The 25,746-nt window shown below is 45.8% G+C and overlaps 3 protein-coding genes and 4 non-coding genes across 26 annotated transcripts in view; all 7 read left to right on the top strand.

Annotated features, from left to right (window-relative positions):
• The first annotated feature begins 7,488 nt into the window (after positions 1 to 7,488).
• RPL17 (ribosomal protein L17) lies at positions 7,489 to 10,603 on the top strand. Of its 4 annotated transcripts, none has more exons than XM_015887210.3 (7): positions 7,489 to 7,532; positions 7,898 to 7,950; positions 8,033 to 8,073; positions 8,996 to 9,130; positions 9,384 to 9,482; positions 9,970 to 10,161; positions 10,510 to 10,603. In XM_015887210.3, exons 2-7 carry the CDS (start codon positions 7,911 to 7,913, stop codon positions 10,555 to 10,557), a joined length of 555 nt encoding a protein of 184 aa, XP_015742696.1. In that variant the 5' UTR covers positions 7,489 to 7,532; positions 7,898 to 7,910; the 3' UTR covers positions 10,558 to 10,603. The 4 variants fall into 4 exon arrangements, with proteins under 4 accessions (XP_015742696.1, XP_085385442.1, XP_085385440.1 ...); XM_085529316.1 differs by having other exon boundaries at positions 7,512 to 7,632; XM_085529314.1 differs by having other exon boundaries at positions 7,512 to 7,645.
• On the top strand, positions 7,748 to 7,815 carry LOC116652568 (small nucleolar RNA SNORD58). Its single transcript, XR_004305728.1, has one exon. It is a non-coding gene; the product is annotated as a small nucleolar RNA SNORD58 (small nucleolar RNA).
• LOC116652565 (small nucleolar RNA SNORD58) lies at positions 9,232 to 9,299 on the top strand. Its single transcript, XR_004305725.1, has one exon. It is a non-coding gene; the product is annotated as a small nucleolar RNA SNORD58 (small nucleolar RNA).
• Positions 9,797 to 9,865, top strand: LOC116652567 (small nucleolar RNA SNORD58). Its single transcript, XR_004305727.2, has one exon. It is a non-coding gene; the product is annotated as a small nucleolar RNA SNORD58 (small nucleolar RNA).
• Positions 10,226 to 10,294, top strand: LOC116652566 (small nucleolar RNA SNORD58). The gene has a single exon (XR_004305726.1). It is a non-coding gene; the product is annotated as a small nucleolar RNA SNORD58 (small nucleolar RNA).
• Positions 10,604 to 10,826: 223 nt separating the features above from the next.
• Positions 10,827 to 14,108, top strand: CZH18orf32 (chromosome Z C18orf32 homolog). 4 transcript variants are annotated; one of them, XM_015887212.3, is made up of 3 exons: positions 10,827 to 10,857; positions 12,594 to 12,843; positions 13,439 to 14,108. In XM_015887212.3, the coding sequence occupies exons 2-3, from the start codon at positions 12,619 to 12,621 to the stop codon at positions 13,511 to 13,513; spliced, it is 300 nt and encodes a 99-aa protein (XP_015742698.1). In that variant the 5' UTR covers positions 10,827 to 10,857; positions 12,594 to 12,618; the 3' UTR covers positions 13,514 to 14,108. The 4 variants fall into 4 exon arrangements, with proteins under 4 accessions (XP_015742698.1, XP_015742699.1, XP_085385445.1 ...); XM_015887213.3 differs by having other exon boundaries at positions 10,827 to 10,947; XM_085529319.1 differs by having other exon boundaries at positions 10,827 to 11,128.
• A 348-nt stretch (positions 14,109 to 14,456) lies between these two features.
• DYM (dymeclin) overlaps positions 14,457 to 25,746 on the top strand; it is a 121,880-nt gene continuing 110,590 nt past the window's right edge. For 3 of the 14 annotated variants that reach the window (XR_014939514.1, XM_015887209.2, XM_015887206.2), the window contains exons 1-3: positions 14,457 to 14,524; positions 19,242 to 19,345; positions 21,283 to 21,460. Coding sequence is in view for 11 of the 14 variants with exons in the window: in XM_015887209.2 (XP_015742695.2) it covers positions 21,321 to 21,460 (140 nt within the window). In the remaining 3 variants the exon portion in view is untranslated. Of the gene's footprint in view, positions 14,525 to 17,996; positions 18,220 to 18,562; positions 18,840 to 18,892; positions 18,917 to 19,241; positions 19,346 to 21,282; positions 21,461 to 21,842; positions 21,972 to 25,746 lie in introns of those variants that run through there. The other 11 variants (XM_085529303.1, XM_085529299.1, XM_085529306.1 and 8 more) reach the window with 9 other exon arrangements.

The following is a 25,746-nucleotide window of genomic DNA, read 5'->3' as shown; positions in this document are numbered from 1 at the left end:
AACCCCGGTACTGGGGTGGGCAGCAAGGGGCGCTTCCACACTGCTCATCATGGCCTACCTCTTCATTATCGATGTGCTCATTACCTGCAGTGCTACCCACGTTTCAATCCGTAGGGTTGGTGATTGATCCTTGCTCTGCCCCGCTGTCTCTCGGTCTTGGCTGGTCCGTTCTTCCCTGGCAGCAGAAAGCAAGAAATGCAGCATCAAGGATTGATTATTGATTATTCAGCATCAATAATTGATTATTTTGATCATTGCTCACCTGTAATTACCCCCCTCCCCATTGCAGTGCCTTACACAATTCCTCCTTTCCGGTTATCTGATTCCAATCCTTTCCCCCAGTGAAAGGGATGGGATTTGCAGAGAGAAGAATTGCTCCAATTATTTTGTTCCAGGTTATAAAACAGCTTTTCTTTTCGGTTACGAACCGCGGCTCAGGCGGTGGGATGTAATGGGATTGGTGTTAGCTTCCCTCTTGGCTCCTTTCCTCATCCCTGGCTCTGATGCCAAGGGAAGCAGGGCTGGGAACGATTGCAGTAAGGACCTCTGCCATGGATGGTGGCACCCAAAAGCCCTGGGGAAATGACTGTGCTTCACTGCTGTATCCCACACAGCCCCTATAGCCCATCCTACTCCTACATCCCACTCTGTCCCTATGTCCTTTCCTGCCCCTATATGTGATACAGTTTCTGCTCTGTGGGGTGCAAGCAGCCTCATGCTTTTATTTCACAGCCATTCCTTTCCCTTTCCCTTCCCAAGCCTTTCAAACACCCCATGAATGTGTTTTAATGGGACCAGTGCTTCCCACCCCTCGGCAGGGACAAGGCTGTTCTCCATCAGGTTATGAAATCAGCTCACATGTGGCGTTACCCACCGTTGCTGAGCTTTCTTTGTCAGAGGAGCCCCCACTCCTACCCCTAAGCTGATTTCTTAGGGCCACACCATTCAAGGCCCTCAGCCCTGTGTAGTAAAAATGACTGGGGAAAAATCAATGGCAGCCAGCGAGCCACTATACTGCTTGACTATTAATGGTCCTGCTAGCTGCAAATTTACTTTACCACAAAGTCCCCAGCATGTAATCCTTCGATGAATGCCTTTGATTGTGAGGGAATATTTACAGCTGACCCTGCCAGCAGCCTGCAGACCTGCACGGGGCCTCCTGGCCCACAGTAAATCCGCTGGCATCTGTTGCTGGGTTCTTATCAAGCACATGCTCTGTGGCTGCAGTGTTTGGGCTGTAGTCCTGGCGGACACGGTGGGCCTTGAGGAGTAAATCCCCACATTCCTCCTTGAAGCTAAGTCTTGCTCATGTTACCAGCTGTTTCGGAACGGCTTGTACCTGCCTCCAGCCACCCCTAGAGCTGTGAGGGGCTTTGATCCCAGCCTTTACCTATGGCACACCCCACTGATTCAAGCCATCGCTCTACAACACATTCCCATTTATCCCAGACCCTTCCGTATGGCACATCCCCATTGACCCCAGTCCTTCCCTGTGGCACATCCCCATTCATTCCTCATTGATTCCAGACACTTCCCCATGGCACGTCCCCATTGATCCTGGACCTTCCCCATGGCACGTCCCCATTGATTCTAGCCACCTCCCCATAGCACATCCCCATTCCTGCTTCTGGACAGCACTTCCCCGTGGCCAAACTCTTCTTCTTGGCCACTTGTACTGCTTACTGAGCAAGGATGGGTTGGAGTCGGACAGGATGATCTTGGTGATCTTTTCCAACCTTACCAATCCTATCATTTAGGTTTTAGGAATTAGGTGGAATTTCTCTCTTCTCATGCCCTTCCCAAGCACTTATTTTCCACCCAAGCCATATGAATGCTAAGCGTGTTTGGGCTTGAGCTGGCTTTGGATCCATGCCCATTGGCAGTGCAGTGGGGCTGTGTTTGGCCAAGGGAGATGTTTGCTCCTTTATGAGGTCCTCTTTTTAGCTGGGGGTTGGAGGAATAGCTCAGGGCATCCTGCAGAGCTGAGCACCCAGTGCTACACCTGCCTTAATGCTCCTGTAGCCACCAAAAAAGAGGTTCCCCAAGCTTCCCTGTGCCAGCAAGAAAGAAGAGGGGCTAGTTAGTAAACAAAGCCTGGTAGAAACAGCCTTCATTCTCAGCATCATTACTGCTAACTCGCACCCCTTCACTGTTGCACATCCCTGATTTCTTTTAGCTGGTGTGACAACCTGTGCACATTACCCCTCTATCTGTGGTCCTGCCTGATGTTTGAGAGGGTTTTTTTTGACAGCGTTTTCTGTGATTTCTACTGGGAAGGGAATGGCTGGTATCGTAAATCACAAAACGTTGCACACACGATCTCTTGTTTTGCAGAAGCAGTGTGCCAATTTTGGGGCAGAGCAGCAAGTAGCACCAGTGCTGTGCATTTCCCCTCTGAGCTTTTGCAGCCTGGATGGTAGCAGCATTTAGCACTGCCTAGGATGGAAAAACCCTGATCTAGTGATACATAGTGTCTCCTGCTTTCTTATCATAGCAAAAATATTATTCATGTTGTTTTTCATCAGCTTGTACATTTTGCTATGAGAACCCATCCTCAAGCCCAGCATTACTCATCAATGAAGGGCTAACAGCACCTAGCCCACACATTTGCAGCATGTGCAATAGGGGATGAAAGAGATGTCCATGTGCAATAGGAACACAGGGATGAATGAGATGTCCCTGCTTGCGCTGCTCGCCACAAGGCTCTGCTTCCCCCTCCGGCCATTTACTCCTAATTGCCCAACTTCTCCCATTTATTATGTTTCTGGAGCATGCGGATCTTATTAGGAAGAATGAGTGGCTCTGTAATTAATTAAGAAAAGCTCAGGGCACTCCGTGCTGCTTTGTCTTTGTGCTCCTGCCTGTGATGTACATAGGGTGCTGATACCCACCAAGGCCCGAGGCCAGCAGACAGACAAGGTCTTGCTATAGGCAAAACAGAGGCTGTGCCTCTAGCCCAGCTGAGTCACGGGGTGGTGGGACTGAGGTGTGCTACCCAGGCTGCCAGCCACTGCCTTGCCCTGTGCTTCCGACCCATCATATGACCTTCCCGAGCAGCAGCATGTGATGAGGCCGTGGAGAAAAACCCACTTGGAAAGGATGGAGAGGGGGAGGGGGCTCGGCTGTGGGATTAGGGAACGTGGACAGATAGGGAAGGCTGTGAATGAGGGGGCTTATGGCATGGCTGGTGGAAAAGGGGAGGGGGAGGCAGAGGGAGGAACTGAGGAGGGAGGGATGAACTCAGAGGTGACATTTAGGATCAAAGTGGGGATAACTGAGTGCTGCAGGAAGGAAGACAGTGCTGTTGTCAGAGCAGAAGGTTGGGAAATCTGCGGCAATATGAACAAGAAAGAAGGAATGCAGAAAAACACATCAGCATGATAAAACTGGGGATGCTGGAGGGGTTGCTGAGGACATTATCAGTGTCTGGGGAGAAAGGAATGGAAGTTCAAGGCAGCAGCTCTGACCATGGACCTGTCTGCTGTCTGAAACTGTTGCAGAGGTGATATCCATGGCTCCCCTCCCAGGGCCTGGGTGGATCTCACCTTAGGTCAGAATGGAGAAGGCTGCAGGGATGGTTGACAAATTTGGGTCCTGCCTGGGAGGGCAGGGTCTGCCCTGGTGCTGCCTGAAAAAATGGGCTCAGCTGCAGTCCATCAGCTGGTCCAGAGGAGCTCCAAATGAAGCAGAATGAGCAGATAACAGAGGAGAATATGTTGGCTGGGAGAAGTAACCAAAGAGTGGATAGAGATGCAAGAGTGGATGGATTTGGGGGCCACACAGAACACATAGCTTCAGAAGTGCTGAACAGGACTCAGAAATCACAGAAAGCTGAGGTTGGAAGGGGGCATGGCCCAGAGGAGCTCCGCTGCCCAAGCAGGGTGGGTAGAGCTGATCAGCCAGGACACAGTCCAGTTGTTCATTGTGTATCTGCAAGGATGGAGGCTCCTCAGCCTCTCTGGGCAACCTGCTCCAGTGTTCTGCTATCCCCACAGAAAAATAAATTAATAAATAAAAATTATCTCATGTTCAAAGAGAATTTTCCCTATTTTAATGTATGCCTTAACTTTGGGCACAGACTGTGGGCAATACTGCTGATTCCAGGGTTATTAAATTAGAGCCAAAAACAAGTAGTCACAGCCCTCGGACAACATGCGTAAACGCTTTGCTGGCAGAAGATGCACTGAACAAACACCACCTTCAGCAACAAGGTTATTCCGTCACGTTGGAGTTTGCTTTCCTTGTCATTCCCCTCTCTGGGCTTGCAGAGGGGGGATGAACTCATCAGTCTGGGACAATAAGCCAAACAATTGCTGAGCATTGCAGTGTCATTGATTGGCACAGTGTCATTGATTGCTGTGTGTGTCTTGACCACACTCCTGGCCCATCACCAGCAGCACAGGGACAGAGCCCAGTGCGTCACACCTCAGCAGCAGTGACGGTGGGGACAGGCACTCTGCTGTCATAACACTGTGCTCCCTCCACTGTTTTCTCAGCCTTGGACAGGGCATGGTGTATACACAGCAGAAATAAGCAGATGGTGCAGCTGAGCTGTCCTTTTAAACAGGTGTCTGTTTAAGGAACTTTTGGCTTCCCACGGAAGAAGCTCTTCTTTGAAATCTTTGAAACACATCCACAGTCAAGATGGACACAGTGAATGATGCAGAACAAAGACCTGCAAGGTGCTGTCCTGCTGATGGTGGTCAGGCCATGCTGTGGAGATGCATTTTCCTCCATTTACAGGCCTGCAGCTCTTGCTCCTGGGTAAGAAAATGTCCTGGACGTTTTTACACAGCCTGACAGTGATATGACAAGAGGGAATGGTTTAAAACTGAGATATAGGTGAGATGGGAGGAGGAAATTCTTTACCCAGGGGCTGGCCAGGAGGATAAAGGTACAGGCAGTTGAGAAAGACTTGAAAGCTTTCCATGTCTCCAGCTCCAGTATTCAGGCTGCTTTCAATTTTGTCTTCAGCTTTTTTCTGCTTAACCATTAAGGGCAAGCAACACATTTGTATGTAATTTTGTGAATGACAGCTAATATCCCCACATAACCTTTGGACTCTAAAAGCTGCAGCTGTAAAAGAAATGCCAAGAAAGCTACAAGTATGAGGAATTAGATTCCTTCCTGTGCAAAGAACAGGTCAGAAAACCCTCTTACAGCACAGGGACGCATGGTGGGTTTTAGTGAGATGGAGTTAAGCTCTACCAATCAGCCCCAATGGAGCTATCTGTCACAGGGCTGTTAGCACAGCCTCTCCTGCACTGCTTGGTAATTTGGTGTGCCCCTATGGCTGGAAGCAATCTGTTTGGCACAGCAGTGCCATGCCTCTGGCTCCAACTCTGCCAGTCTTGGAGCTCACCTCTCCCTTTGGACAGGGGGGATTTGGCTGCCATGGGAGGTGAGTGGCTGCTGATGAGGATGATGTTTGGCTTGGTGGTTCCTGTAGGGCTGATAAAGCTGTTTCTTCATTCACAGCTATTATCCACAGTGGGACTTCTATGATGCTACACTGCTGTACCCACGTGCTCTCTGCCAGCTGCTCCATGGCAGGTCAGTGGGTGCCCCACAGGAGGTGTGAAGCCAACACACCACATTGCGGAAGACCTGCAGTGGGACACAGAATGGCCTCATGGTTAGGACATGCTTTGAACCCAGTCTGGTTCCTTCACATCCTGGAAGTGCTCCGTGGTTGCTGTGCCATGGGTTAAGCTGCTGGACCCTACTCCTCTCTGCAGCCGCCCTTCCTGGTGGAATGCTTCCAAAGCACAAAGCAGAGGAACAGTTGGATCTGTGCACTGAACAACTCCTGAGCAAGGCTGAGTCCCCAGGGCTGCATGGTATAGACAGGAGAGCTAAGAGAGATGGCACCAGGGGAGTTTAAGGTTAAATCCTATTGGGTTTCAATTCCAGGAGGATTAGGAGACAGCTGTCCCCAATTCAGGAGTTTCAAGGAACATGATTTTGGACTTAAGTGCTTAACTTTTGCTCACTTTGATTACATCTGGCGACTTGGAAATATTACCATTCCTATTCCACAGGAAACTAAATCAGCAAGAAAGTGTTGGAACTAATCTCTATAATATTTTTCCATTTGTCTTGCTTCTCAAAGTCATGGGACTCCAGAGAGGACACTTTTATTTGTTATTTATCTCCAGTAATGCACGACTGAGGAATGTTATGAGTGTTTTGACACTGCAAATCCTCCGTCACATTACCACTATTATTGCGTGCACTGAGGTGCTGGGCAGCTTCTGATCCCATGCATGATGATGGAAGTGCTAATTGGTGAAAATCATTCCACGCCAGAAGCAAGCATGCTCCTGAGAGCATGGGCTACTATCTCCTTTCTTCCCCACACGACCATCATGTATAAAACGAAGGACTAATATCTTAACATGTCCCATCAGTGCTGTAATGTTTCCTTGCTTGCAGGCTGGTGCTTGACAAGTTGCTTGGAGACACACAGAAAGCTTTCCCTTGACAGCAAAGGGAAAGGCACCTTTTAAGGCAGGTGAACGGAGAGCTGCAGTTACAATTACAGCTCTACAGTTTCCATCCATGTAAATATTTGTGATAGTTCAAATATTTTCCTCTTCCCATCTGGGTGAAATCCTAGCTTCAAAGCTTTGGGGTTTATTAGCACCAAACAAGAGATCCAGAAATAGCCCAGCAGTCATTTACACAGGCAGTAGTTCTTGCTCTGCTCTGCTTCCTCTAAGTGCAGATTTGTTCCTTCCCCTCACCAGGAGATGCCTGGACACAGACTAATGGCCATGCAGAAGGTGTTTTCCTTTTTCCCACCCATGCTTTTCATGCTGGTTCTGTTGTAACTGGGTACCACCTTCAGAAGATATTTCAGTTTTACTGCAGAGCTGTTTAGCCAAATTTCCCAACCAGTTCTACTTTCAAAAGCAGCCTGAAATGACAAACACCTTTTCTATTAACAAGTAAAATCTTTGACATACCTATTTTTAACACGGCTATCTCTGGTAAGAAATAAAGAAGCATCTCGTGTCCTCTCTTATCCTCGTCCTGGATTGCCACCTAGCTGCAGCCTTTGGACTTGCTGCTGGCTTCACTGCCCTGCAGACAGCGCTGGCTTTCAGCTGAGGGTTCATAGCACTGAGGGAAGGTTGAGGAGCTGGGATTGTTCAGCATGGGGAGGAGAAAGCTGTGGGGAGACATCACTGCGGCCTACTGGTACCTGAAGGGAGCGGATAGACAGGAGGGGGCGGGCAGCGATAGGATGAGGGAGAATGGATTTAAACTGAGACAGGGCAGGTTCAGGTTGGATCTTAGGGGGAATTTTTGCACCCAGAGGCTGGTGAGGCACTGGACATGCTGCCCAAGGCGGCTGTGGGTGCCCCATGGCTGCAGCCATTACGGCCAGGCTGGACGCGTCCTAGGCACAACCCAACTCCTTCCTCCCGCCTCCCCCCTCAGTCCCGCCTCCCGTGAACTCTCGCGAGAGCTCGCTCACTCCCCGCCCTTTCCCGCTCCCGTCCTTCCTCTTCCGCCGCCGCGCCGAGGTGAGCAGCCGTGTCGGCCGGGGGGCTGCTGCAATCCGCGTCCATCCTGCCCCATCCCGCCTCGGGATGACACGGGGAGGCGGGGAGGGGAGCGGGCTCGGTCCGTGCTCTCGGTATCGGCGGGGTTGGCGATGGCGGAGAGTGGGGATGGGGCCACAGAGGGCCGTGGGGCCGCGCCGATGCAGGCCGTGGGGCCGCGCCGATGCAGGCCGTGGCTGCGATGATGACTCTCTTAGGACACCTTTGAGTTGAGCTGTGAAAAGAAATGTAAGCTCTGAGCGGCTGCTCGGGGTTGGGCTCGGCCGGGAGCTGCACTGTCCGCCTAATGCCTATCTTAACGATATTTGTCTTCTCTTTTCCTGCAGCTGAGCTCCAAAGATGGTGCGCTACTCGCTGGATCCGGAGAACCCCACCAAGTGTGAGTGCTGTGCCTCCCCATACCTCCCCATAGTGCTGCAGCAGGACGATCATCTCATGCCTTTTACCTTTTCCCTTCGCAGCATGCAAGTCCAGGGGCTCCAACCTGCGCGTGCACTTCAAGGTATGTGAGTGGGCATGACACCAAATGCTCATTTTTGAAGGAAATAGCTTTTACTAAAATAGTGTGATGGCGCAGGTTATGGCCTGCATGTAGTTCCACATTAGTGTTACGTTATGGAGGTGAAAAGCAGTTTTGTTGATTTAGCTTTGCTTTTTTTGTTCTAGTAATATGCTGAACACAGAGTACCTGAAGCACTGATACCTTATCCCTGCTGTTTTTCTTCAATTCCTTTATATAAGCATTGGGTTTTCTAGCTTGTATGTATAACTTGTGCTCTTGTGAGGGCTATCTGTGAGATTCCGTATCAGACAGTTGAACAGGCATTGATCGCCCAGGCTCCTGTTTTTTTGGAATAGTGGCCAAAAAGGGAGCTGTGATAAATATAAGCACTCATGTTTCTGATTGAGCAGCTGTAGTCGTGGTGTGAAAAACAAGGAGGGTGATAGTGGAGCTAGCTGCAAGCTCAGTAATAGGGATCAGGATAAGAACTGTAGAAGTAGATAGCAAAGAGAAGGATTGTCAGTTACTTTCCTTTGTGGGTTTTTTAGTTTTGAGTGCTTCTTTTGGACTGAATTTATAGCAGAAAGTAAATTGTCAAAGGAAAGGACAGGTGGTTGCTCCAAGAAAGAGGGACACCTTGTTCCTCTTGACAAGTGGCTTTAAGTTATAGAATCTTACAATGGTTTGAATTGAAGGGGACCTTAATGGCCGTGTGATCAAACAGGGGCACCTGCAACAACTGCACCCACCAGCTCTGGGCAGCCTGTGTTGGTGCTCACTGCCTTTATTCTAAAGGACTTTTTCCTTATATCCAGTTCAACTCTCATCTGCTTTATCATGAAACCATTTCCCCTTGTCCTGTCACAACTCCCATTGTAATTTGGGAAGAAGCATTACAAGGAGCTATCGCTGTGTGTTTTAGAACACTCGTGAGACTGCCCAGGCCATCAAGGGCATGCACATCCGCAAGGCCACCAAGTACCTGAAGGATGTGACCCTGAAGAAGCAGTGTGTTCCCTTCCGTCGCTACAACGGAGGAGTTGGTCGATGTGCCCAGGTGAGGATGGAGATAGGAAACATGGGATGGGTGCTTAGGGTACACCTCACGTTAGAGAGGAAATATGGTGATAATCTGAGTGGGAGAGCTGTTGGTTGAGATTGCTATGATGACTTTTCTTAGGACACCTTTGGATTCACTGTGAAAAGAAACTTATATTCTGAGCAATCTTATTGAAAGAGCACGTGATGGGAAGTTATAGGCACAGATGGGTCCAGGTGCCAGCACTAAACCAGAGCTGTTTATCTCACAGGCCAAGCAGTGGGGCTGGACACAGGGACGTTGGCCCAAGAAGAGCGCAGAATTCCTGCTGCACATGCTCAAAAACGCAGAGAGCAATGCTGAGCTCAAGGTAGGCTGGGTCGTGTTACTCATTGAAACCTGTTCTTGTGACACTGGGCTTATATTCTCCTCAAACATCCAAGATGAGGATCTGCTCTGGAGCTGAAAGCGTGGCATAGAGACTTGTTTTATTGTTTGAATCGTGCTGTGTTTAGTTACAGCATGAGTGGTAGTTTTTCTCAGGTATTACTGGGACAGTTATCTGACTTGTGCCTATTCTAAGTGTTCTATCTCTTAAAATCCACAGAGAACAAGATCAGTAGACTCAGGGTCAGCTCGTATCATTGCTGTGTGCTTCACGTTGCTTTTATTTATCAGCTTTGATGGCGTTGATGACTATCTTAGGACACCTTTGGAACAACCATGAAATAACAGCTTGTTTTCCTGAGCCATCAGCATGATGTACCTTCATTGGGTGTTCTGGTTGGATTGCAGTTTCACATTACTGGGTGAAATGATTTATGCAAACCTTATGATGTGTTTTATCACCGTCCCAGGGTCTCGATGTGGATTCTCTGGTGATCGAGCACATCCAGGTGAACAAGGCCCCCAAGATGCGCCGTCGCACGTACAGAGCTCACGGCAGGATCAACCCCTACATGAGCTCCCCCTGCCACATCGAGATGATCCTCACCGAGAAGGAGCAGATCGTCCCCAAACCAGAAGAAGAAGTTGCTCAAAAGAAAAAGGTAGAAATAAACCATCGTGTTCTTAACACCTTGAGGACCTAAACAGCGTGTCGATGCAGAAGGGTTGCAGTGATGACTTATCTTAGGACACCTTTGGATTTAATCGTGAAAAGAAATGTTATTTCTGAGCAACCTTCAGCATTTAAAGGCAGAAGTGCCGACCTAAAGACAGCAGCAGTGCTGTGCCTATTGCTTATTGCTGCCCTGTGAAGGGGTCATTGCATTGATACCATAAACATGGGGGTTATTGCATTTAATACTATAAACACAGACACACAATGGGGGGATCCATGGTATTGATGGTTAAAGCTGCACCCTCACCCTTGTTTGCTTCTCTTTGTATTTCAGATATCCCAGAAGAAGCTGAAGAAGCAAAAACTGATGGCTCGGGAGTAAAAATCGGACCCAGCAGATGTACATAAATAAAATTGGAAAATTTAAATGTTTTCTTTGTGGTGTTTGATGTGTTGCTCGGCTGTTCCTCGCCGTGTCCCTGCCGACACAGCCGAGCTGTCATGGCGGAACTTCCGGCGGCCATTAAGCTGCGAGTCCCGCTCCGCCTACACATGTTACGTCACTTCCGTGCGACAGGCCCACGTGACGCTCACTCCGCCTCTGATTGGGTGGAGCAACACGCACATCCGCCGGAAGTAAGGGGGAGTGCCACTTCCGGTGCGGTTGCAGCAGGGCGGTGAGGTAGGCGCCGTGTCCGCTCGGGGTGTCGCTGCCGGCCCGGCTCAGGTGTAGGCCGCAGCGGCCTCCAGAAGGACGAAATTCGTGACGGAGGTGGGGGTTGTTTGTTCCAGAGCCTGTTAGAGCCGAGCTTGGCTTGTTCTGGTAAAGCTAGAACGCAGCCGCTGGCGGTTCGGCCATTTAACGGAACCGGGCCGGCTCTAGGAACCTTGTGGTCTATGGGCCGGTAACGACACAGCGCAGGGCAGCGCTGCACGAGCGAGTCCTGCAGCAGGTTGTCCTTGTTCTGCGGGAAATAAACCCCTTTTATTAATGAGGCTTTGTTTGGTTTGTTTTCGTGAGAACGGCTCGATAATAACGGAGTTAAAAGTGAGAGATAAAGTTTAAATGCGTTTAAATGTGCCGTGTCATGCTTGTTCTCTCTGCTGACTCTCATTCGGGCTTAGAGACAAAGAAAAGCATATCTGACAAAGTAGTGATTTCACTCTTTGCCACTTCAGCATTTTATCCTAAGAAATGAATTGCCTCCCAGCCAGGCAACGTGAAAGCACAGAATAAACTTCACAACGATATTCAGACATTTTAAAGCTGTTGTTTTAGTTCCTGTGTCTTTCTTCTGCATCTGGCAGAGCTGTCATTTGTCAGTGTGCAAAATGACTGCACAGACACTTGCTGTTGTCTATGGAAGGCGGCCTGTTGTTCTTCAGCAGGTGGATAATTCCTAAGGGTTTCTCAGGAGATTTGATATCTAGGAAGTCAGGCACTGAGCGCATAAGTCTTTTCAGATGGCTTTAGTGGGTTGCCTCACGTGTGTCTTACCAGTGTAAGATTCCTATCTGCCCATCAGCTCCTGTACTGTTATGCTGGAAGAGGGCAGAACTGTCACTGGAAGCTGTAAACTGGAAGCCAATGTTTTGTTGTTTCACAGGGTCTGTCTGGGGTTATACTGGTATAGTTTGAAAAGAGTAAAGAACGTCCCAAGCGAGGCTATGCAGCTTCATGGAAAGGATTGTGGAAAGCTTTTTTTCTGTGTTTTAATATAAGAATTCAGCTGTTGGCAGCCAAGAAAGAGAAATGTGAAGGGCAAAGTTGCACTGTGCAGCAGAGCGTAGCGTTATGTGGTACCTCAGCACCACAGAAAGGGACAGTTCTGGTTCTACTTAAGCATTTCCTCTCCCAGTAGCACCTTTCTGCCCTTGCACTTTGGTTTTTGGTTTTCTGCTTTGCTCATTGGGCTATTTTTGAAAATCACTCCCAAATTCACAGGATTTGGGAGAAAAGGGATTCTCAGTTTAGTGAGTTAAAGTTAAGCAAAGTTAAGTGAGTCCCAGTCTAGTGGAGATGGAAGAAAGCAGCACATAATCTCCCGAGGTCCTGATTGTTTTATTTTTTTAATTTATTTTTTAATATATATATTTTTTTAATTTAAGCAAGAGGTTTGATTTTCTGAGTACGTTTTTCTGACTTTGAACTGTGGGGGTGATAAATTAACTAAAAAGAGCAAAGATTAGTACTAAACTGCCCAGAGTGTTGCTCTTATTGTCTCTGAGGACTCGATAGCATTGGAACGTACAGCTGCTCTCATCTTAGGCAATAACATCAGCATTTTGGGACTTAAAAATCTGCCTTTAAGAGATACTTTTTCTTTAAATATTAACTGCAATCATTTCTTAAGACCTCCTTGTTTTCTTAACCAGAGGCATACAAAAACTGTAAGCTTTTCTTTTTTTACTTTTCAGCTTTGCCACAGAAGAAGAGGAAGCCATGGTGTGCATCCCTTGTATTGTCATTCCAGTTCTTCTCTGGGTCTACAAGAAATTCCTTGAGCCCTACATCTATCCAGTTATTGCTCCTTTCATTAAGCGTGTGTGGTCCAAGAGAGCTGTGCAAGAAACAGCCACCAAACAAGGGCAAGGAGGTGGTGCTGGGAATCCACAGGCACCTTCAGCTGCACAGAGAGATAAGGGGGATGACTTTGGATCTTACAAGGTAAGATTAATACGTTTAGCTAGTGAGGGAATCTATATAGAGCAGCAGTGGGCAGCACCAAAATTGGGTGTTTTCACAGAAGCTTTTGTGGCTATTAACTTCTGAAAGGGAGCTATCAGTACTGGGATGGTTGGAAATAGCAGTTTCTCGCATTGAGCTTCTGGGAGGCTTTAAAAAGACAGGAACTGCACTTGTGTTCTGAAAAAGCTTGAAGACAGTATTCGGCCTGTTCCATTGGAAATCAGGAAGTGAATAATAAATCATACCTGATGCATGAAATGTTATAAAAAGTGGCTATTCTGCTGGCTTTGCCACTCACAATGGGATAAAACATTGCATGTGTTGAAACTGTGCATTTATAGCATATCTTTTCTATCAAAAAGCAGTGCTTTTGAGAGCTTTGCCCTCATCCTCCACCCCAAATAATCATGTGTAAATCTAAAGAAATTCCATCACTTTGGTTCTTAGGGCAGATTCTGCATAAGTCTTCACTGTATGTGCTTACAAAAGTAATTTTCATCACCAAATATTCCTGTCCTGGGTATAAAGATCATTTGTAACATCTCATTTTAAAGGTGTTGTCTTTTATTTGCAGTTTGAAAGCAATGGTGTCGCAAACGGAATTGCCGCCAAGGGATCAACAGAAGTGTCTGACAAGAAAGCAGATTAGAGGAATTCATTCCTATGGATTTCATTCCTTTGTGCCCGATGTGAAATGGGGATTGCTTTTTCTCACACAGAGACTTTGTTCTTTGCACATTTCAGCTGAATAAAACCCCTTGCCACTTACAGGAGAGGATCTCTTCTGCCGCTAAAATGGCAGCTAGCAAATTTCTTATATGAAATGTTAAGTTATTCTTTATTTTCCTCGCTGGAGCCACTTTGCATCTATAATGATCTGATTGACGAGAAATTAGATTAAATAGCTTGTGGATAAGTCTAGCTTCATGTGCTGCTTCTTAGTTCTGCTGTGAGTGCAATACTTCAGGCTTCCACTGGAGAACTGTAACCTTGGCCTAGTTAAAGAACTAGTAATTACATCGTGACAATAAAATACTATGGTCAGAAGTACCAAGAGTAGAGCCTGCCGTGTGAGTTTACTTAGATTAATGGAGATAGAAGGTCTTGATTTGATATTTTTCACTCATTTTTTCTTTAATATTCCACTTTCCTGACAAGGGCATGATGTGAGAGAATTGCTGCTTTACGTTCTGTTGCAGTGGTTTCAAATGATACCTGTCTAATAAACAAACATTAGGCTGAAATCTCTTCCAATGTGTTTGTGTGATTTGATTAACAGATAGTTGTAAAGCTGGATCACCGTTATCTTTGTCACAACTTCAACCATATAAAGTTCCTTTTAATGATAGAATGTATGAGGTAAGACATAATGCCGTTCAATCTCCAGTCTGTCAGGGGGGTGAATATTGCCTCGCGTTGTGAATAAACGACAAAAAGAGCAAAAAAACGCTGTCAAAAATCAGACGGAGGGCGGGCAGCGCCGCTAGGCCGCGGGCCTCCCTCTGAGCTGACTACATTTCCCGGCCTGGATGTCGGCGCATGCGCAGCTCCGCAGTGCTGGCGACGTGGAAGGCCGCAGGCGGGCGGCGTGTGCGCCTGCGTGTGGCGGCGGGCGGTGGGTGCGTGTCGGTTGCAGGCATTGGAGCGGCGGTTCGTCACGGTAAGCGGGGCCCAGAGCGGCGGGTAACGCTGCTGGGCCTTAACACGGCTGTGTTAAGCCTCCGGGCCCGGGGCACGCTGTGGGGAGGGGGGGAGGCCGGCTTGGTCCGCTCCGCTCCTGTCAGTGTGAGGCCGCGGGGTTGTGGCCGCTCAATGTGGGGCAGTGTGACTCTAAGAACCTCGGGGTGTCACAGCCTTTAGGGGGTGTCACAGCCTTGAAGGGGTGTCACAGCCTTGAAGGGGTGTCACAGCCCTTAAGGGGTGTCACAGCCTTTAGGGGGTGTTACAGCCTTGAAGGGGTGTCACAGCCTTTAGGGGGTGTCACAGCCTTTAAGGGACGCAGTGAGCGGTACGAGGTGCCGGCGGTTCTGTGCTGGTGCAGCTGGTAACAAAGAGGGGTTGTACACGCGATTCTGACAGTCGTAGTGATGGGTGTTGGCAAGGTGGGGTGGGTTAGTGTGGGGAAGGGCTGGGTCAGGGCAGAATCGTAATTCCCTATAGCTCCTGGGGGCCGGGCTCTGCTACCGTGTAACAGCAATGGGGGGAGTGGTGGCAGCCTCATGTTGCACCAGGGGTGTCGGGTTGGGTATCAGGGGCAATGCCTTCTCCATACAGTGCTGGTGATGCACTGGAAAATTGAGGTGGGGAGTTCCCATCCCTTGGGGTTCTCTAAACCCATGGAGATGTGGCACCTGATCAATGGCTGTGGGGATCTTGGAGGTGTCTCCCAACCTTAATGGTTCTATGGTTCTCATGGTTCTCACTGAGGGTTGTGTTGTCCTTTTGGCAATGCTCAGAGATGCGAAAGCAGTTCACCCTATGTGTTTTCTCAGTAGCACTTAACTTCCTGGTTATTTCCCACGTTGGTCTCTTTATTTCTGAAGGATGGCATTTAGTAAGAGTGGTAAATATTTCAAGGTTTTGAAGCGTACTTTCATTGATACCAATTCTAATCTTCATTTGACTTCTTTCATTGCTTGTGCTGAGGGATATGGTGCTGTGCTGCAGCTCTAACACCTTACCAGTGTGTTTGTTCAGCCGGGAGAAAAGAAGGCTCCAAAGAGATCTGAGATCGTCCAGTCAGTATCCAAAGAGGAAGGAAAGTGGAAGAATAAGAAAGAAAGGCACAGACTGATTATCAGGGTCTGTGGTGGTAGGATGAGGGGAAATGGTTTCAAACTAAAAGGGAGATTTAGATAAGATATAAAGAAGAAATTCTTCAGGCAGAGGGCGGTGAGGCCCCGGCACAGGCTGCGCAGAGAGGCAGTGCTGCCCCACCCCTGCTGGTCAGGCTGGGTGGGCTCTGAGCACTGATGGAGCTGTGGGTGTCCCTATGCACTGCACAGAGTGGGATCTGAGGGCCTTTAGGGGGCCCTTCTGACTCAACCATTCTGTGATCTATGGAAGTACAGCACTACTCTTCCTTGTACTGGGCACTTCTTGAATGCTCAGGGGTTCAGACAGTCTCCTGGGTTGTTGAGTCTAATGTTGAAAGCCACTGTGTAATGTAATTCCTAATTTTAGTAATTTCTGAGCAAAAAGCAGTGAAGTTGCACCAGCGATTTTAAATTAAAAGTTGTCACTGCTGCTTGGATTGCAAAGAGCTGAGGAAGGCGTTACTTTGTGCTCTCTGTGGGCTGGAATCCACGCAGCACACAGCTGGAGCAGCTGTCAGCTCCTTGCTGCTCTTCCCAGCACTTGGCAGTCTTAGTTAAATTCAGTAGTATATAATGCAAGCGAGTCTGGAAGATGGATGGGTTTGATGCTTCCAATGACGTTACCAGATGAAAAGGAAGATCCCAGGCTGTTCTTAGTGCACTAATGACTGACATTTGGGCTTGCAGTTATTAAGTCACATGTCTTTTTGTGCAAAGGACAAATTGAAAGCAAGAAATTCTGCTTGGTGGCTGAATAACCATTGTCAAGGGGGATGGATATTTCTTCCAAGTGTGTTCTCTGCAGTGGGAAGCCTATTGTACCTGATAGTAATTGCACAGAGGCTTCATTTGCACTCACCCCTTATGAAAAGTAAAGGGTAGATGAATTGAGAGAGACATCACAGCAGCCTAAGGCTGTTTAACTGTGTGCTTCATAAAGCTGTAGCTTTCTGTTTTCTCTTGTAATAAAGCTTATTCCTGGCTGTTGGAGATCCTGTCGGTGCCTGTTTACCTTTACAGGGTGGAGGAAAGTTCTGATGTTTCATCACCTTTGTAACAAAAGGTGTTTGTCAGTAGAATTCCTACTAACTTCCTGCCTGCAGTTTTTGTCTCCTGTAACGTTGCAGTGACTGAGGGGAGAGAAGATAAATAATCTTTATGTGAATGAATGAATGAATGAATGAATGCTAAAACAAGGGCTGGTGCTTGGAAATAGGGTAGTTTTGACTTGTTGAAAGCAGTGGTGGAAAGGCAGCAATGCTGCCTTAGAGCACGCATCATGTGCACAGGCACATATTCACTTCTTGATGCCCAGTGCCATAGTGTGACTCTGTGAATGTTTCTTCAGACCTTGTTTTCTTCTGTCTTTTCTCTCTGAGTGCTGATTTCACCTTTCTTAGGTTGACACAAACTTAGGTAGGGACCACATCATACCACAGCAGAGCTGCCTGCTTCAGACTGCTGCTGCAGAACAGCGTGGACACGTGGATGAGCTGCAGAACAGGAGGAACAAAAAGGATGCTGTGTTTGTTTGTCTACAGGAGAAAACAGCAGACAGCTCAGATGAGTAATCTTAACAGTTCTTTGAGATCAGAACTGAGGATGTTTTGGAGCCTGAAAAGGAGTGGGTAGAGGAGAAATGGAGAGTGGCTGATATATGGGCAGCTCTGCCCGGGATTAGGGTAAGGAACAGTCCCGTGTGGGTGTAAGAAAGCTGTGGGTGCAACCATGAGTCATTACTGTGGGAAAGAACATGAGCAGAAGCAGTTTCTTGGGGAACTCAGGTGGGGGAAGCGTTGATAGCAGTGGTTTGATGGCATTTATTCCTTGGAAGGCACTGAGGTATGGCTGATGCATCTCTGCTCTTTTATTATTATTATTATTATTATCTTTTGCAGTTGCTCTTAGGGGCACAAGTTCTCATTATGGTGTGCATGTGCATCACTAATCTCATGTAGCAGGGATTCCTCCCCCCAAACTGTTCCTGGGCTGTGCGATACAGTGAGTGCATAACGCGTCAGGCAGGGGTGGAAACATCTGGATGAATGGAGCTTTGTCACTTGCTTTCTCTTGCTTTCAGATAATAAATACTTTGGAGAACTAAGCTGTAAATTGAATTGTCAGGTTACGTCCTGCTTGCTGGGTTTCTCTTTTCCTAGGGGTGAGCAGTAGGTTGTACTGTTAAGTGTAACTGCAGTTTATCTGCTGTTACAGATCACATTTACAGCATCAGCATCGATTTGAGATCTGTCACTCCATTTGAAGCTTTGGGTGTGTGTTATCAAACAAGTTTCCCCCTGGCAGCAGCTGCCTGGCACATTGAGACGTGGAGACCCTTGATGTGCTTGTGTCAGCAGGCAGTGGAAGAAGCAGGTGCTATCATTTCTTGGTCAGACGTTTCTGTTTGGAACGTTTCCCATCCCAAAGTTCTGCATGGTTGTGTACTGATGAGTAGAAATAACATTTCTGACTCCACGGAGGCTTCGCAGTCCCTGATGTGTGCTGCAGTTCAGAATGGGCTCAGTGAGGAGCTGTGTAGGTGGGTGAGGATGCAAGCAGTGTGTGTGTGTGCCTGCCCAGCTCAGCACTGATGTGACTCCTGCCTTTGGTCTGATGGTCTCTCTTGCAGCATACCTGGAGGTGCAGAGGTGTTTTGCTGAGAGCAGAAGGCTGGGATTCTTAAAGACAACCAACAAAGTGGGGCTTCAGACTTACTGGAGCTTTCCTCTCCTGGTAGAGCTGGATGAAGCACATTCAGCAAACGTTCCCAACAGCAAACTCGAGGGCTGTGCTTCTGCTTCAGGTTTTCAGTGTCCATTGCCATCAGCTTTCAGGCTGCTCACTAAGAAACGTCCTGGACTCACTGAGATTGTCGTGGAGATTAGGAGATGCCCAGTAAGGATGAGTTTGCAGATTTTGAAGGTTAAACCTGATGCCTTGGGTGGAGATCATCTCTGAGGTGTAACTGATGTCTGTTTGGACTTTGTTGCTTGTGGGTGCCATCTCTGCTCTTCAATTTTGCAGATGAATGTTGTGTATGATACTTAGTCCACAGAGTGCTGGATTGCAAATACTGCTGGGATATGAATGACTATGAGTGCATTAAATATTCTGTGTGGGTCGCAGACTTCAAATATTAGAGCTAAATAATACCTTCTGGTAACATCTTCTGCTTCCAGGATGTTTCATTCTAGGATTATATGGGATGTTTGCATGTCTCATCTGAATGTCTGTGTGTATGTTGATATTTGTGCCTCCGTATGTGTGTATAACTTTTATTTGCAGGCATTCTACAGGTTCAGCCTGGCAACTATGTGAGGGATGGTTGTGGAAAGGGGAACTGCTTTGCTCTAAGCTGGCTTTACTGGGTGGATTAGTGAAATACGAACCTTTCTAGTCGGGCAGGAGACTTAGTGGAGCTGTAACTACTGCAGTAACATTATTAAAACAGAAGGCTTAGAGGGTGTGACAAGCTTGCTGCCAGTTCAGCAGTGCAGGTTACCTGGAGTTAAGCTTACAAGCTGTTGTTGTGTTTGAGATACCTTTGTGCTTTGATGGCAGGTGTTTGTGTATGTGAAAGGAGAGGCTGGGAACACTGCAGAGCTCTGGCTGATGGTTGACCAAAGCAGTTTAATAAGATAAAAACAACAGAAGCTGTGAAGCAGGTGAGTCCTTAACAGCCTAAGAAGCCTGAAGGTATGCAGCTGTCCTACATTTCCACTTTGCTTCCAACTCCAGCATGCAGGAAGATATGGGATGCAGTCGTGACCAGATGCTGGATGCACTGCTGAATTGCTTTCAACCTGAAGAGGAAAAATGAGATTCTTGTAAACATGGTTAATAATTAATATCAAAGTCTTTTAGAAGGGGCAGTGAATTCAAGATCAATGTCTCCCCCAATCTATATGATGCTGAAATAGGTCCAGATTTGCAAGGCACTTTCTTGCGTTTGGTGTGAAGCAACTGCTCCTGCATGCTGGGGCCATGTTCTGTGGCCAGACAGCTTTTGTAAGAGCTGTGCTCTATTACATGCAGAGTAGGTTATGAGTCTTTGGGGGTGTTCACAGCTTCTTGAGAAGAAAAGAGTTCTGGGTAGTGGTGATACTATTGCATTGAACTAAAGGACTTGCTAATAAATTTCTTCTTTCTTTTTTCTTTTTTTCCAGTGAAGTATAAATGTATTCAGAGTATTTGGAGGGGAAAAGAAATAGTTTTCCTAAGTAATTTATTGGTGTGGTTGGGACTGATTTCTCTGAGGTGAAAGGGCTGTCTGGTGGGTTTTCCTTGTGGCTTTACTACTGCCATGCAATAGGAGTCTACTTAGCCTTATATTCTAAGGTGAGGTTGGATCTGAGGACCTGCAGAGCAGCTTTTCTGTACAAAAGTGGCTGTTACTGCAGTCAGGTTTGGGGAAAATCCTGGGTTAAAGGCTGAACAAGCCCAATTCTCTCAACATTTCTTGATAGGGGAGGTGCTCCAGCCTTCTGATTGTCTTAGTGGACCCCAGTGTTGTCGGTTTCTGTAGTAGCTGGACGTTTGCAATCCAGGGGCAGCAGGGCTAAGATGTCTGTGTACAACCCAAACCTCAGTTCCTGAGCCTCACTTCTTCAACGTACAAATAACACTCCAATATCCTCATATATTCACATTTATTTCTCTGCCATTTGATCCTCTAGCTGACTTGATTTCAGAATTAATGCACAGTGGGAGTTGTGTGAGTTTTTTCCTTTTTAAGTGGCAAAATTTATATTTGGGTAAGATGCATTCATCCTCTCTCAGCCTAAGTTTGGAAATCTCTGTTAACTGATTACATCTTACAATCCTTCAGTGCTTCTCTGCAGATTTTACTTAAAATTTCACTTTGTGCATGTGGTCACTGTGACCAAATTGCTTCTGCAGAGGGTGCAGATAGGGCTCATTTACAAAAAGCTTTAAAGGCTCTTATGAGGTTCAAGGATTATTGGTATGGTTTGTTTTTTCCTAAGCATTTCTTCCATATTTTTGTAGGATTTAACATGTCTTCATTTCCTAATAGCCTCCTATATTCTGCTCTTTGGCTGTGCTAGCATTTTGTTTCTGACATCTTTGAATAGTGTGGATTTGCACTAAATCCCTAATACAGGATGTTCAGATTGCACCTGTCTTGGAGGCTAACACTGCAGATTGTGGTTGCATCTTTCTTAGTTTTCCTCATTTTTATGCTACAGAGATGGTCTTTTTTGGAAGCAGAGGCCTCTGTGAAGATGGGGCAAACAAGTTAAAGTGATACTTCAAACAGATGCTGTACCTTTGTTGAAACAAATCAAGAGTTTCTTCTAGGACGTACCTAGCATCTTCTGATAGATCTGCTCCTGTTTTTACTTCTTTAGTAAGCTGTCTTATTTAATTTACCCTGTAATACAGTGCTTTACCTCTTGGTGGGGATGGTGAGAAGACTTCTGCTTTTTCCAAGTTTTTGGTAGCAGTTATGTATTCTCAAAATGAGGATGATTATTAAAGCTGATATCCTGGCAGGATAGGAGTGTTGTTGGCATGTGAGATCTGTATATTCCTTATTTGTACCAAGGACTTTAAAATGTTTCTTTTCTTTATTTCCTTAAAGAAATGAAAGTTTAGAATGTGATTTGCCAGATAACAAAGATGGGAGCAAATAGCAGCAGCATCACTGAGCTTCCAGAAAATGAGTACTTGAAGAAGTTATCAGGAGCAGAGCCCATCTCTGAGAATGACCCCTTCTGGAATCAGCTGCTGTCCTTCAGCTTCACCACTCCCACAAACAGGTACGCTGATGGTGTTTGTTGGGTAACTAAACCATTATAGCATAGCCATAAAAGTGACAAGTCTGAAAGAAAATGAGTTGTTTTGTATTGTTTCTGCTTGAAATAGCAGGGGAGTCAAGGCCTGCGTAAACTGCACTGTTATTTCTCATTTTGAAATCTCTTATCACCGTGTCATCTTTTTTGGGTTCCTTTTTTCCTTGTAACCGTAATTGCTATTAATTCCTTCTGTCTGCTAGAAAAAAATCAACAATAGAGTTTGTAATGCTTAAGAGCATTTGTTTGTTTTGAAGTAGCTTTTCCTGTGTAAGCTGCTTTTTCTGCAGGTGTTGAAGAGTCTAATACAATTTTATTGTCATTCTTCAATTTTGATTTGTTGACACAGCTCTCCTATCAAAACAAATGTTAACCAGGTGTATTTTGGAGGAAGGAGAAAAGCTGACACAAAGTAATGAAAACCCTGAGCTCCTGAGAATTCAGTACGAATTAGTGGTTGAATACAGTTTCTAGTGAGGTATGGCTCACATGTGGTGACACACTTCTGTGCAGTGTCTTGAATGCGGCACACAGTGGCTTCTGAATGACAAAGAACCACATTTATTTTCATCACAGCTAGGAAATCTACCTGGGTTGCATTCCCATGCCTGTAAGCTGAAGTTCAGACTCTTAGGAGGGAAAATGGTTAAAGTGTAAAGCTCTGGCTTTGTAGCAATTGAGGAAGAGGAAGGGTTTTGGCTTCTGCGTGGAGAGAATAGCCAGCAGTTAACAGCAGAAGAATGAAGGGTTGTGGAGCTTGAATAGGGCAGTACCCTTCTGGCAGTAGGTGAAGGAACAGTGGTTTGTTTTCTGCGTTCTCTGGGAAAGCAAGATTTCTGTTTGCAAGTGGGCTGTAAACACAATGGAAAATATTGCAGGTCGTGTCCTCCTGTGTTTGTTTTTTTGGTTATATATATCAAACAGCAGCAATTTATTTTGATTGTTCCGCTGCCCCTTTTTCTTACAAAGTAAAGATCTATTTCACAGCTTGGTCTAGAGCTTTTGATATGTCTATTTTGTGCAGTCAGATCCAGTGCAGAGTAGGCTTGTTTAAAAATAAGATTAAAAAACACATATTTTAAAAAATAAAATACCATAAACTTTATCCAAAAGCAAGTTGAAGGCTCAATTAGCTGAACACCAGATGGTGCTCTTGCCTGGGAGCCAGAAGGGATCTATTTTTAGAGGCCTCTTTTTGTGCAGTGTAATTGAAAGGAAGCTGATATTTCCCATTAAGTTGCATCTACCTGAGAGAACGGTTTGACAAATGATGTCAAATGATGTTGGCTGAGCAGCACCCTCAGCCGTTGTCTAAATCAGATAACCTTGCCTGCAGGAGCAGAACAATAGAGGTCAATGTTCATTTTAGAGATGGAAAGCTTGCAGAGTATCAAGTTAACTCTGTTTGTTTTAATGAGGCTTGAGTGGAGGTCATACATTTGACAGGAGCAAGGTGCTGGTTTTTGGCAGTTGTGGAAAGGAACCAGTTTTCACTTGCCAAGACAGAATTTAAAGGTTGTTTTTTTTTCCTCTTTGTGAATGATACTTTTTACACTAGGCTGTTGTAAGGTGAGTATGTTTACTAGCAGGCGATGGTTTGCAAGTGCTGTTGTGAGCCATACAAGTGCCGTGTTATCTTCATGGAGGTAGAGCAACAGACCTTATTTCCTTGTCTTTTTGCAGAGAAAGGGCTGACACAGTCCCCAGGTGGAACAGGATCATGTTTTCTGGATGCTTCTTTGGAAGTTGCTTTGTTCTATGTATGGCAGTGTTGTAGGGAAAGAGGAAGAGGATAAGTACAAAAAGAGAAGGCAGTAGGGAAATGAATCCTTTTATTGGACCTAACTCTACTTGGGTGTGTTGCGGCACTGTACAGTTTGTTAGTTTCCCTATGTGTTCGAGTGTGTGTCAGATCTTCAAGTGGCATTTATAGGGTAATGCAGTTTTTGAGGGGATTTATTTTCCTCACTAGGGAAGAAAAGATGTAATGACCTGCAGTAAGTGTTTAGATGGGTTTGCATTGACAGTCTGTATGTAAAATGTTCTTACTGCTTGCTGTGCTGGGGTGTTTTAAAGCAGTAATCACTGCCAATGTAAAAGCTGCATTGTCAGTCATTTAGATTGGAATAAAGCTTCAAGGTCATCAGGTCCAGCCATCAGCCTGACCTGCAGAATCCCATCACTAAACTGTGCCACAAGAGTCTCGATGCCTTTAAAATACAGCTAAGTGAAACTACTTTCTTAAAAGAATTCTGTGCTGTCAGGAAGCAAATTTCAACTTTAATGACAGTTTTGTTAAGTCTGTGAGCATTCTCTCAACTTAAGAGAGCAAATTATTGCTTTAATGGAGGACATTGAAAATGCTGGCCAACAGATCACAGAAGAGGGCATTCCTTTGAAGCCTTGAATTTTTTTCCTCAAGTATAAGGGAAGTAATCCTGCGCCTCACAGTCATCTGGATCTAAGTCATTCCCTTTCTCTTCTGAAAGGCTGTTCCCCACATACTCTGTGGGATCTTCCTGTGGTCACTTCACTGCAATTAAGTGCAATGCCTTCAAAAGGATCAATTTTAGTGCTTTTTAAATGGTTTTGTCTCAAATACTGCGCTTCAGAGCATCTAACAAAGCAATCCCATTCTTTACATTGGGGTTTTCAGAGAGCGTACTTGCTTGAGCTTCACTCCATTCATATCCTTGCTGAAGAAGTTGAATTACACCAATGCTGATTCATAGATTAGTGAAAAGAAGGATGTTTTAGTTAGTTAGACTTCCAGATCTATGTTTATTCATTAAGCAAATGTCATCTCCGTATCTCTCTTTGTGGATCAGTCCTTAGAGGTGTGAGTTACAGCATTAATTCTGTTGGATTTGAGAACACTTCTTTCCCTCTGTGTGTGTTGGGGTGGTGTTCTGTTGCAATATGCTCTCACTGGGTGTTTCTATTCCTTGAGTTGAGTGGATGTTGTTGCCTGGTAATTGGGATGGCAAAGTTCAGATCTGTGTTCTTGTATGAAGGAGAAGGAGTGGGTTGGTTTTCCTAGGTGTTAAAGCTCATTTTTGTTTCGGTAGCAAAAAGAATGGCTCAGATATTGAAAGCTTTGCTGAAATTCTGAAGGTCTTGCTTGGTTTGATTATTGATTCTGACAGTTCTTTGAAGTTTGAATATTGTGTGCTTGAATAACTTGAGGGAGGGGGAAAAAAACACCCATGTAAGAATGCTCTAGTTTAATACCTTAAGAATCAGGGGGGGAAAAGTGAACTGTAATTAGGACTAATGTATACACTTAAGGTTTAAATTCTGAAGCAATTACAATAATCACTCAGCCTGTATTCTAGAAGAACCCAGTGTCTTTGGATAGTGGGAGGTGGACAGTTTTTGTTGGGTTATGGTTATTTAGTATCTGAGAGCTCTCCAGTGTGTTGATGTCCATTATAGCGCTCACCATGCTTGCCAGTGCTCAGGAGGGGTACATCCTGGAGACAGGCAGCCAGAATGGACAAATTTAGGTGCTTAAAATAGATATATCTTTGTCTCACCCAGACCTAGCAAATAATGCTGTCAGAAGCTGTTGACAAGGCATTCTGGTTTTGTACCATTTGCTTTTAATTACTCCGCTTGTTTTTTGCACTAAAACAAGAGACCACCTTTGAGACTGATTTTAATGTTGTAAAGCGTGTGTCTAAGTATGTTTTCTCTTTCTGAGACTTACGTTTGAAAGCAGTTTTTAAGAGGAAAAAGGCCAGCGTTTGATTTTAATGAAGCTGATCTTCATACAGTAAAAATGCCTTTAGATGCTCAGCTGTAGGTGCAGAGCTGTATGCTGTCAGCTCGCTACACAGTAAGTTACTCAGAGCCACAGAGCAGTTGCAGGTGTATTAAAATGTATTTGTTTCTATCTTGAAGTCTCTCCTCCTGAAAACCTTTGAAATAATTCTGTCAGCTGCTGTTCCTACCAATATCCTTATCTCTTTTGTCTTCAGTCTCGGCTGTTCTTATATTAATCAGGTTAGTCATTGGGAAATGTAATCCTAATGCTTAGGAAGCAACAGCAATTTTGGTAATCTAATTATGACAGTATTATGTTTTGCAATATTACTATATTACACTTTTCCAACAGGGAAAGATACTTCTCTGGTGAAAAGCACTGTAATTAAAAGCTTGTAGAGAAAGCTGAAGGATTTTATTTTTCTTCAGGTTGATGATTTTCAGTAAATGTTTCTCATACTGAAACATATTTCTGCTTGGAGATATTT

This window comes from Coturnix japonica, chromosome Z (genome assembly GCF_054131305.1).
Source record: "Coturnix japonica strain WE chromosome Z, WE-NBRP24, whole genome shotgun sequence".
Lineage (NCBI taxonomy): Eukaryota > Metazoa > Chordata > Aves > Galliformes > Phasianidae > Coturnix > Coturnix japonica.
This window is presented reverse-complemented; position numbering and strand designations above follow the sequence as displayed.